This window comes from Bos mutus, chromosome 27 (assembly GCF_027580195.1).
Source record: "Bos mutus isolate GX-2022 chromosome 27, NWIPB_WYAK_1.1, whole genome shotgun sequence".
In the NCBI taxonomy this organism is placed as follows: Eukaryota; Metazoa; Chordata; class Mammalia; order Artiodactyla; family Bovidae; genus Bos; species Bos mutus.
The window spans coordinates 5,397,686-5,410,037 of NC_091643.1; the positions used below are offsets into that span (position 1 = coordinate 5,397,686).

At 35.2% G+C, this 12,352-nt stretch overlaps 1 protein-coding gene across 3 annotated transcripts in view; it reads right to left on the reverse strand.

The window, feature by feature from the left end:
* The window catches only part of TOP2B (DNA topoisomerase II beta), a 63,276-nt gene that overhangs the window by 32,823 nt on the left and 18,101 nt on the right, over positions 1–12,352 (reverse strand). For all 3 annotated transcript variants that reach the window (XM_070364219.1, XM_070364218.1, XM_070364217.1), the window contains exons 4-10: positions 11,276–11,339; positions 7,050–7,195; positions 6,127–6,224; positions 5,227–5,439; positions 1,868–2,041; positions 380–481; positions 158–295 (exon numbers count right to left, since the gene is read on the reverse strand). In XM_070364219.1, the coding sequence (XP_070220320.1) occupies positions 158–295; positions 380–481; positions 1,868–2,041; positions 5,227–5,439; positions 6,127–6,224; positions 7,050–7,195; positions 11,276–11,339 (935 nt within the window). The remainder of the gene's footprint in view (positions 1–157; positions 296–379; positions 482–1,867; positions 2,042–5,226; positions 5,440–6,126; positions 6,225–7,049; positions 7,196–11,275; positions 11,340–12,352) is intronic.

Genomic DNA, 12,352 nt, shown 5'->3' on the forward strand with positions numbered 1-12,352 from the left:
TCAGAATCAAGCATTTTAGTTTTTAGGATAAGTATGCCTGTATCTGCAGTTAAATAAGAAACTAATCAAAGTAACTAGAATAAATAAATCAAGAAAACTACTTAATCAACTCTAAATTAAACAAAAAACACTGAAAAGTAATATACGTTTTACTCACTGCTTTAAAAAATTTTTCTGATAGTTGGCATTTGGATCCAAAACTTTTGGGCTGCAAAGTCATGTTTTCCTTAGTTTGAGAATCAAAAGTTGGATTTTCAATAAGGCAGTTAATAAAAACCCATATATGATTTTTTACCTGTTGAAAACATATCCAAAAAAAGGTCAATATCAGAATTGATGTTACTTAACAATTCAACAGAATATATAAAACATCACTTACTTGAAATGGTTTCACTGACACACCAGCTTTGTTCTTTTTCTTAACTACTTCAATCAGTTTACCAACAACTTGGTCTACTACGTAATCCACATGCCGTCCACCCTAAAGAGGGGGGAACAAAAGAATACAAAATCTTCTGTAACTAAGGCAGCAAAAACAGTAACATTCATATTTTTCTAGAATGAGCATTTAATCTTCAACACAACTTTTTAAAGTTAGTATGACTATATTACTCACCCTATATATCAGAGGTAATATGATAAGTCTCAGAAGGAAAGAGTTGAGATTTAAAACATAGTCTTTTTGGCCATAGAGCTAATTAGCAACTCTATATAATGCCCCACAAAGTGAAAACAATGAAAATGAGACACGGAAGTGAGAATGAACACTGGCCTGGTGGTAGCAATGACACTCACAAGACTGCCACTCAGGGACCATGGTAGCCATCAACAGTGGTCTTCCCCTTCACATTATGGACAAATCCAACTGTGTTTTTAACTGGCAACATGTCCAGTTACAAAGATTTACCAATCTAGACTCCCTTGCAGGTAAAGGTAGCCACGTGACCCAGTTTTAGCCAGAAAAGCTGGCAGAGGTCCACTGGATCGCGTTTCCAGGAACACTGCTGCATTCCTGATATAAGCAGAGAGATCCACTTCACATATGCATTTGTCCCACTTCATTCTCTCCTTAGGACTTGGAAGGGTGCAGCAGATGTATTAAAGGCATGAAGATGAAAGCCACATGCTAAGAGAGGCAGGAAAGAAAGCCAGGAAGAGAACAGGTCCCTGTTGACACTGTGAAGTCACAGAACCAGACTAAGACTGCCTGCCATCAGTTCCCAGAAGAGGGAAAGTGAAACCGTCACATGTCTACAGACCACTGCATATTAGGTTTCTATTACACATAATAAAATGCAATCAAATCTGATACAGGATTTCTGTTGACTAGAAAAAGTGATGCTAGATTATAAAAAGTAAGTTCAAACTTGAACAAAGTTTGACAAAAGTGATAGCTCATGGCTTTATTCTAAAATACACACTTATATTGCCCAATATTTCATTATGGTCAATGGATAAATGGTTATAGATGAGAAGAATTTCATTTGATTTGGAAATTTAAAAGCCTACAAAAAAGGTTCAAACTCCTTAGAACCACAGATAAGGTATTTCATGATGTGATCCCAAAACAGACTCATTACTTTTTATTTGTTCTTTTACACTCAAAACTCAGAACAAGGAATTTGTTATCATTCTAAATTCCATAAAATACAAATGTATTCAACTATAAGCACTAATCATGTAAATTTATTTCTCAATGGATGCTTAAATAAATTGTAACAGATTTCATAGAAAATATACTTTTATTTTCATAAGTCAATTTTGATTTCACAAAAGCAGGGTGGAGGGGTATTATTTGTTGTTTTATCTTGTTTTTAATGAAGACTGTTCTACAACTGACTTGGAAACAAAGAATTAGTGTACTTACTTTTGTTGTTGCAATGCTATTTACAAAGCTGATTTGCTGGAATCCTTTTTCACTCAAAGTGAGACATACGTCCCATCTTTCATTTGCAAGTTCATGAATAACTTTTAGAGCCACTCCCGTTTCATCCAATTTGTCTTTCACATAAAGATCTACATAACTGCGAAATCCATTTACCTAAAATTTGGAAAAAAAAACAGTGAACAATTCTTCTGGCACTGGCAGCTGAGCTAGGTGAACACCAGCCAGTGTAGACATGTAGAAGGGAAGGCTCAAAGAAGCTTTCTTCTCCTTTATAAGAAAACAGCTGGTTAAACAACAAATTTTCTATGCATCTTCAAAAACTTGAGATCACAGGACAGCTGCACATCCAAAGTCTGAAGAGAGACAGGTGTTTGTAGGGAGACACAGAACCTAAATCATTTGCTTATCTGGGCAGAAGCTGCTTGGTGTGCTATAAGCCCATAGGAACCTGGAACCAGAGCTTCTGATGAATTTCTTTCTATAGCCAAGTGTGGACTAGTGTGAGTGCGTGAAGCACCTGAAGGCTGTGGTCAGAAGGGGTTCCTAGTCTTTTGCAGGTCTTTCCTCACAGGGTAGATCAGAAAGAATTTAGAAAAAGTGACCCTCAAGGGGCCAGGTGGAGAATAGCAGCCCCTAGGAATTCAACCCAGACCCTTCACCCTTATCAGAAAAAAAAAGAACGGCTTACTTCACAGGAGGAAGGACACAGCTGGAAAGCAGTGGTGAAATACCACCAGAGCTGGGATAAAGTACTTCTGCCCGCCCCACCCCTCCTATGCCCATCTCATTTACATCTTAAAAAGGCTTATCCTGCAGGGCAGGGAGCCTGAAGAACACGGAAGGAGAGCACTGGTGTGACCTGATGCAACCAGAGGAAAACAGAAGACAAAGGGAACGTCTCCACCTCAAGCAGAGGCATAGACACTCCTGAGAAGGCTAAACCCGGAGACACAGGCCCTGAGCAGTCCAAAGCCTGAGACTAATCAGACATGGGGGTCTCCCACAAGCTATACCCAGGCTAGCAGGCCTCCAGTTGTAACAGTGGTTTCCAGCCGGAAGAGCTGCAAGAGACCCTCCTTGACCAGCAGCTCCAAGGCAAGCCCCAAAGCATAGAGAAAGGACAAGAAAGAATCTGAAGTATCTGGTGCCCACAGCAACAACAGACCTCAACACTAGTAACTGCGGGAACAACAGCCTGCAAATACAGCCCATTCCCTGTACAGATTAACATAAATCCTCATACTAAAGCCTATTCACACCATATTTACTATGCTATGCAACATAGCTGGTGTTCAACAGAATCTCACAAGGTATGCCAAAAGGCAAGAGGAAAACAGTCTGAAAAGACAAATCAATCATCAGAACTTAGATATGTCGCAGATGTTTTAACTATCAGATAGGACTTTGGCTACCTGATGCAAAGAGCCAAATCATTAGAAAAGACCCTGATGTGGGGAAAGACTGAGGGCAAGAGGAGAAGGAAGGGGACAGAGGACGAAATGGTTGGATGGCATCTGACTCAATGGACGCAAGCCGAGCAAAGTGCGGGAGACAGTGAAGGGCAGGGAAGCCTGGCATGCTGCTGCAGCGCATAGAGTCACAAAGAGTCAGACACAACTTAGCACCTGAACGACAACAACAGTGGCTAACAGGTTAAAGTCTCTTGTGAGACAGAACCTTTAAGAATGGATCAAATGCAAATGCTAGAAATTGAGAAAAGCAGAAGATACAAAGAGTGCCTTTGGCAGGCTCAGAAGTAAACTTGACACAGTAGAGGAAAAAAGTCAATGAACTTAAAAATACAGCAACAGAAATCAAACAAACTGAAACTCAAAAGAGAAAATAGAGTGGATAAAGCAGAGTAAAACATCCAAGAGCATGGGTCCTACAATTTCTGCATAATTAGACTACCAGAAGGAAAAGGAAGAACAGCACGTTAAGAAATAACAGCCAAAATTTTTCCAAAATCAGTGACAGACACCAAACAACAGATCCAATAAGCTCAGGAGACACCAAACAGAATTAAGTACCAAAAAGAAAAACCACCACCAACAACAAAAAACCCTATATATATTCATACTCAAAAAACAAAGACAAATAGAAAATCTTCAAGGCAGGCAGAGGAAAAAGAAACCTCTTACCAAAAGAGGAAGGAGGATATGAGTCACAGCAGAGGCCATGCAAGCAAGAAGACAACAAAGTAACATTTTTAAGTGCTAAAAAACAACTACTGACTGTACTTCTATACTCAGTGAAACTCTGTATCCTTTCAAATGAAGGAAAAAATTCTCTCAGACAAACATAAACTGAGGGAAACTACTGTCAGCAAATGTATCCACAGGAAATAAATGGTAAAGAAAAATCTCCAGCCAGAAGGAATATGCAATAGATCAGAAACTTAGACCTACAGCAAGAAATTAAGAGCACTGGAAACGGAATAAAAGAAGGTAAACTATAACTCTATTTTTTTATTGCTCTAAAGTATAACTGACTGCTTAAAGCAGTAGCAACATCATCAAGTCAGAAACTTGACACAGTTTAAAAAAAAAAATCAATGAACTTGACTGTGGGAATATTTCTGCCACAACTTTTTCAAATATTTCTTCCTCCTCATTCTCTCTCTTCTTCTGTTATTTAGAGAATATGCCAAAGCGAAATGTATGATGAAGAGGGCCCAGGGACAGAAAGGAGGACCTGGGGATACACTGTTATAAAGTTTTCGCTCTACACACAAAGTGACAAATCAAGGTGGACTCAAATTATTTACAAACAGGTATTATAAACCCTAAGGCAATCACTAAAGAAGGTTTAAAAATAAGAATAATAAGTAAAGAGGATTCTTAGAGGGCACAGTGGTAAAAATTTGCCTGCCAATCAATGCAAGAGATGTGGATTCAATCCCTGGGTTGGGAAGATCCCCTGGAGAAGGAAATGGCAAGCCACTCCAGTATTCTTGCCTGAAAAATCCCATGGACAGAGGAGCCTGGCGGCCTACAGTCCATGGGGCCTCAAAGAGTCAGATACAGCTGAGCAACTGAGAACATGCACACACACATAATAAGTAAATAGAGAAGATGAAATCTTTTTTTTTTAAATGCTGAATTAAAACCAAAGAAGGCAGGATACTAGGAAGATAAGGATACTAAGTAACCAAGAACAAACACAATGAATCAACATATAACATGATGGTAAGCTTTAATCCAAATGTATCAATAATTACTTTAAATGTCAATCATCTAAATACACTTGTTAAAAGAGATTAACCATTTAAAAAGCAAGATCTAACTACAGGCTGTCTACAAATTAACAAAGCGTGAGTTATTTTAGAAGACACTTACGGGCAATTTCTTTCCATTAAACATGACCTTGACTCCCTTGCAGGAACCAGCCAAATCATAAGCTCTTCTGGTCATGAGAGCAACAATATCCCTGTCAAGCTTCTCCATCTTAAATTTGGACAGATCTGGTTGGAATGTTATACATGTGTAATCTTCACCATCAAAATGTTTAATTTTGGCTTCAGAAGTCTTCATCATATTATTCATCCATGTCTTTAAGAGAAAAAATATTTAAATATTTATATTGTGCTTCTATATTAGATAATAAAGACTCAGCTAATGAAATACATTCATTTACCACAACTAGAACCATTTTCCAACTTTCACAACAAACCAATCCCTAAAACATTACTATAAATGAAGAAATTTTAGATAAAACTATTATAACAACCTCATGCTGAAAATAAGCAAAATCAACTGAACAGCTTTATATATCGTTAGTTAAATCTTTTAAAATCTACAAATGACCATACAGAATTATACAAAAATAAAAAGGTACAATGCTTTTCTAACAAAATTATTTTAGCTTACGCAAAATTTTCAAGGGTCTACAAAAGTGAAATATAAAACTTTGAAATATAAATGATCAATTGACAAGGAAATTTTCAAACGTGCTAACTGGGTGCATTTCAATTAGACTGTACGGCTCAGGACCCTCCCTGCTGCTCACACACGCTAAAGGGAAAGTCTGTCAAATGAAGCATTTTGTTTTAAAGGAATAGGAGGAAAACAGATTTATGTAAAATCTCCCAGACATTCGGTAGCCTTTTTACTCTGATGACTTGCTTAATGCTTAAAATAATAATTTATATAGGTATCTAAGGTATTATAGAGGTATTACCTTGGCAAAGCACAAACATGATTACTCTTAAAAAAGAATCCGTCACATTTCTATCATACCTGCTTAAAACTATGCTTGTATTCTTTGCAAGCGGTTTCTACTGTAAACTTTGTACTGAAAATATTACAAAGTTTTGCACCATAACCATTGCGACCACCTGTAAGAACAATTAAATGTGAAAGGTTTAATGAAAACAATTTTAAAGGGACTTTGTTAACTCACCTACCATAGGGTAGGTCTGTTGCAAAACAGTTTCCACTTATTATTTTAATCGATTGAATATTTCAAAGTATATTTAGATTTTTCATTTAAAGAAACATACAATTAAGATTTAGCACATACAGTAATAGTATATTTTGTAGATTATCTTCATAACAATTTTTAAAAAATTAAGCACTGTATCTTCAAACAATCCAGTAAGTCTATATGAGTATGAATCTGAGCTTTCTATCACAGTTACTTCTATTACAAAACTCTAATCTATATACCTTCCTAGAACTTTGGTTTTGGAAAAAAAATCATCTTTGGGGAAATGTAAATAAGTAGAAAAACAACTGGCTATGGTCAAAGCACTTTCAACTCTATAGAGTCTAGACTTTCAACCTTGACTCAAAGAAAACACTTTAAAAGTAATTGATACCAAAAGACATGGTGCTTATGTAAAAACAAATTCACACATACAGAAATCATATGCATCTTACTTTCATCAGTACTCTAATTCAGAACCCAAACTATCAGCCAGGTTAGACAGAGTTCCAAGAGTTCTAGCAGAAGTCAACGTACTACAAGTTAAGTGTCTATAATCAAGACAACAGTAATACATGATAGTTTTTATAGATATTAATTCTAAGAAGGATTTTCTCACAACAAAACTAGAAAAGCTTCCTTTTCTGTAATGTCTTACATAGAAATAGTAACAGACTTCTATGTTAAAAGACCAGTATTTCTCAATAAAAATTCCGATCAGCCATTTAGACTTTACCTGTTACTTTTTTCTCATCATCGTCATAGTTACTGGACGTTAAAAGCTGTCCAAAAATTAATGCAGGAACATAAACTTTCTCTACTTTGTGTTCTACTACTGGAATGCCTTTCCCATTATTCCAAATGCTTATTATGTTAGATTCACTGTAAATAAACAAGCAGAGTTTAGAGCTTAAAATAGTTTAAAGATAAATCAATTAATTTCCGTCAAAAGTAAAGTGACCTAGAACAAACATGAATGATCATAAGCAAAAGGCAAGCCATTATCAATTGGAAGACACTCACTCATCTTTCAAGAAAACCCTTGCTGAGGACACATATTACCATCCCTGAGTCCTAACTCTAATTACGGTCACTAAGTTCTGCAGGTAATACTGCAAAAATCTCCCAAGAAAACAAAACTCTTCTCAACAGTAAAAGCAGTGAAGCTTGTATAAGAAGCCAGCTATCAATTCCACTTTCTTTTCATACATAGGAGCCATGAGCCAGTCTCCCTGTGAACCACAGGCTCTGTGGGGCTAGCGGCCATAGCCATTTCACTTCCCACCTGACTGCTGAGGAGTGCAGGCAGAAAAGGAAAGCTATCTGAAATATATTCCACTCTCCATCTAAATGTTAGAGGGTTATTTATACTGTAGCAATCATTGTTAGACTAAAAAGCACATCATTTTCTTTCCCCAAATCAGCAAACCAACTTTTCTTTCCCTCACTTTTCACAATACAGGTTCAACTCTCCGAATCACAGAGACTCAACTTTTCTTTCCCTCACTTTTAACAATTTGGGTTCAACTCTCTGAATCACGTGGACTCAAATTTTGTTATTTTTATTCATATCTCCTGATCATTAAGACATGCGTTTAATATTTTAAACACAGTTTGTCCTATTAGATTTGCTTCATCACTATCCAATCTTCCTTCATCCCAAATGCCACTGTATGAGTCTAATTAGTATCACCTTAAATACCGATTACTGCAACACAGCTAAGAACAGAACTAGCCACTCCCTTTAAATATATTCTTCATAACAATAATGGGCTTACCACAGCTTTCATAACACTATTTTTTACACCAGGACACAGCAGTAGCTCCATGTTTTCTATGAAATCAAGCTTAGCAGTCCTCTATTGCATGTTCAAGGCCCTTATGCATACCAGCAGTCAAACTGAACTACTATTCTCCAACATGCATCATATTTTCTTTCAAGTCAGTTTTATTACTTGTCCATATTCAGTCTCAATTCTTTCATTTCTTCATCGTCTTTCCTTTGCCTATAAAATCCTTTTCTTCTCTGTCTAGCCAAATTTTACCTTAACTTCAAGAATCAATTTACGACTTCTGTCCTCCCAGCCTAAAACAATGTTTTCCAACATTCCTTATATTGAAACTTGCCAAAAAAAAAATCTAAATTATTTACTAGGGACCTCAGGACATAATTAGGTTATCTCATGTGTGGGTATACACTCTTTACAGAATATACAGCTAAATATTTAAGTATGTAACAGTTCAAATGAGCTACTGTACTTTACCTTGCGTGTCCCATATCCAGAGGTCAAGAGTGAAGCCTTGAAAACAGGGGCCCTGTATTGCATTATTTTATAAATATTGAAATAGTTCCTAGCTTGAGTTTAAAACCTGTAACTTATTAAATATCTTTTTTTTTTTTTTTTTTTACACAAGACACTTCATGGAGTTTAAAACTAATAGAGAACAATTCTGAAGGAAACAAAGAAAATAATGGATGGACAATTACAGATCTTAAACATCTCAGAATGACACTAAAGTCAATATACTCATGAAAAAAATCCTTAAAATCTTTTCATCCTACTTAGTATATATAGTGCTATAATTAAAATAAGGCACTTTGTAAATTCATAATCATCACAGTTTCAAAAAAATAAGATACCTCATACATTCTTTAAGCCTATATGAGTATGAAACTGAAACTTTCTATCAAAGTCACCTCTCTATTAAAAAATTTCAGTTTATTTCAATTCCGAGGTCTGGAACTTATTTCTATAATCTCTAAACGATGATTCAGAATTATATAACTGCATTTTTTGCTCCATCAATAATCTTCACAGAAGTATTAAAAGAATGATGTGCTTGAATATGCTACAAAATTCCAAAATAATTAAAGCTAAAAAGAAACTTGGAAAACAAGCTGAATATCCAATATTCATCACCTGGAAAGAGGTTAATTATGGCATATTGACATAATACTTAAGGATAGTTAAAATAACTAAGTAGACTTAAGTTAATAAGGAAGGCTGTCCTCAATATGTAAAATAGAAAGGTACAAAATAGTATATAGAAAGCCATTTTTTAAATGTATACATACTGTATATTCTATATGTGTGTACATTTTTTTAAAGGCTACAGCTTTAAGAATTTCAACCCTAAATAAATAAGAATACTTAAGCTAGAGAAATAATTCAAACTCTGGTTATTGTACTTTTCACATTTGTTAGTTTTTAATCAAATTGATGCCATCAAGTATGCTGTTTCAATACTAAACATTACACTATACTATTTAATGGGTTTTAAACTCCCCTGTAAGAAGTTGCTTCACATTCTCTAGCTTCTTAGAACTGCTGTCCAAATCCTGTACGGCATCCCTTGCTGACCTATTCCTGTGTCTTTTACAACTATGGCTTTGTACGTAAATTTTATCTCCACATCACAGAGTACTATTGAAAGAGTAATAATAAGAGCTAAGCTAGACGACGTATACTCTACATTTGATCCATCAACTCTTTTACACAAAGAGTTCATGAACACACACGCACAAAGAAAAATAAAACCTGCTATATATAGATATTAAAAAAGAATGCAAAAGAGAAGAGCAGTAATAAAGGCACTAGTTACATAGAGTTACTTTATCCAGAATCTGGAATAAATAAAGCTTGTCACTATGAGCCACTATCTGGTCTACAAAACTATTTTATAGCTCACTTCTTAATCACTTCGCTATAATGGGGTTCTCTGTAAGCTGTTTTTTAACTGCACATTGCTGGATCAATGTTGGCCAAAACAATTAAGATAAAAGAATCAAATAACTGTAACCATGTTTATCAAGAATGTATCTTTTAAAAAGGCCTTCCTTAGTTTTCAGTCAGTTTTGATTTTTAAAAAAGCGTGAAGATATTAAACATTCAACATCTATTACTCCATACCACTCTCCTAAAACATACTCATTTTTAACTGACAATTTCCTAACTATGTAAGAAAAGAAATCCTGACGGCTAAAATCTCCTTAAACCACCTTAAATGTCTGCGTAAGCTGTAACTTTTAAGTGTCCATCATACCATACCACTTACTTTTAAGTATGCATCTTACCATATAAATTCTCAGTGTAGTGTATTCATTATAGAAATGATGCAAGTAAAAAATAAGGAAGAAAAAGAAAATCAAGAACTTCAGTGGTATAGTTATGTAGTAATATTTTCATATAAGATATAGTCAACTTCATTGTATAACCAAAAATAAATTATATTTTTATATCATTTATCTTAACCATGCCCTCTGAAATTAGATTATTAACAATAAAGTTGTAACCGAATTATTAAACTTTCATGTTAAGGAAAAAATGTTAAAATCATGCTAACCTACTAATGAAATCACAGGGGATAAATATAACGTAATATCTTATAAAAGGCATACTGGTGAAAATAGCATAAACGTAAAAAACTCTATTTTGAACTTAAAACTTTATTATTTTCACACCCCCCTCAGCCCTCCAAAAAGAAAAAAATCACCACAGTGATTAGCTGAACACCTGGTACATATTCTATACTACCAGCAGTTCCCAATTTACAAATGACGTTATAAATAATGGAAAAGCCTAAATGTTCGTTATGAAAGAATACATTTAATCCATAACGTAACTGGAACAGTACTAACAATAGTGCACTTGGCCTTGAGTACCAAAGCAAAAGGAAAAAATACCCAGTGATTATTCTAGCAGCTGAAACAGCATCCACAGCACCAGAGAGGGAGAAAAATGGTCTCCAAGAGCTCCCATTAGAAAGTACTTTGGAGAAAAAGACTCTGAACAACAGAGGAAACTAAGAGGACAGCATTCTGGCTAAAAGAGGTAAGAATAACAGGGTCTCGAGCAATAGGAAACTAACTGTATGAATTATTCATTTGAGACATGTTCGTAAACTGGGACTATCCGAATAAAACAGCTTAGCATAAAAAAATTAAACTTGAAATATACTTACGGATCAATAGAAACTTTAATACAGGTCATGTTCTTATCCCTCTGTTTATTATCAGCTGCATTAACTACAAAAATAAATATTTTGGTGAGTAATCTATAAAAAGTTATAACAGACATACGTGACAAACAAACATATGGTTGCAAGTGCATCACTACTTAATATAAATATTTACATATGCTAATAGTTAAAGAAAATAACTACTGGTAACTTCGATTACAAAACCTTATTTTCCAAATAATATTCTTAAATTTTTTTACGTCACACTAAATTACTATTATGTCTTCTACAAAACAAGGTGTGGGGTAGGTAGGGAAATGATTTTGTGATATATAAAAACAAACATCTGCAGTTTACAATCCCCTATCCAGGCCTAAAAGTTAAAAATCGGGTTTAATTACATTTTATCTTGGTAACAAATAACTACTTTCTCTTGATTTCCTTCAATAAACTACTGATTTTATAGACAGAATGAGCTGAAACCAGTTGTTTTTGAATTAGAAAGGCACTCTTTAGCATCCACAGAAATCAAAATGCTAAATGCTATGAACTATAACTGATAATATTTGCATACATTAACCATGGCTTCAGTAAGATTTGAACACAAGCTAGCTGTAAAACTCAACTTCAATCACAGAAGGAATATGTTCCTGATAAACACTGTATAACCTAAAAGTAAAACTGGCAGATAGTTGTGAGATGAGCAAAAGTACAAAACTTACAAAACTAAGTAACCAGCTTTACTCTCCTTTCTTTTTCCCATAGACGGAAAGAAGCTTCAAGAGACCCACACAACCCTGGCAGGAAACCCAGCGGCACTGATGCATATGTGTGGCTAAAACATTCCCAAAGCCTGAGTACTCCCCAGGAGTCACTTACACACCAACACTTCATTGTGACTGAATTAACTGTGTGATTTGGAAAGCACAGAGGTATTTGGAACAAGGGTTGTTAAACCTGGTTGCCCAACAGAAATACCTAATGTGTTGTTTAGAAACACAATTTTATGTGTCTCACCCAAAACTAACTGAATCTGCAAGGATGAGGCCCTGGAATCTAACTTTAACATGCCCTCCCTGG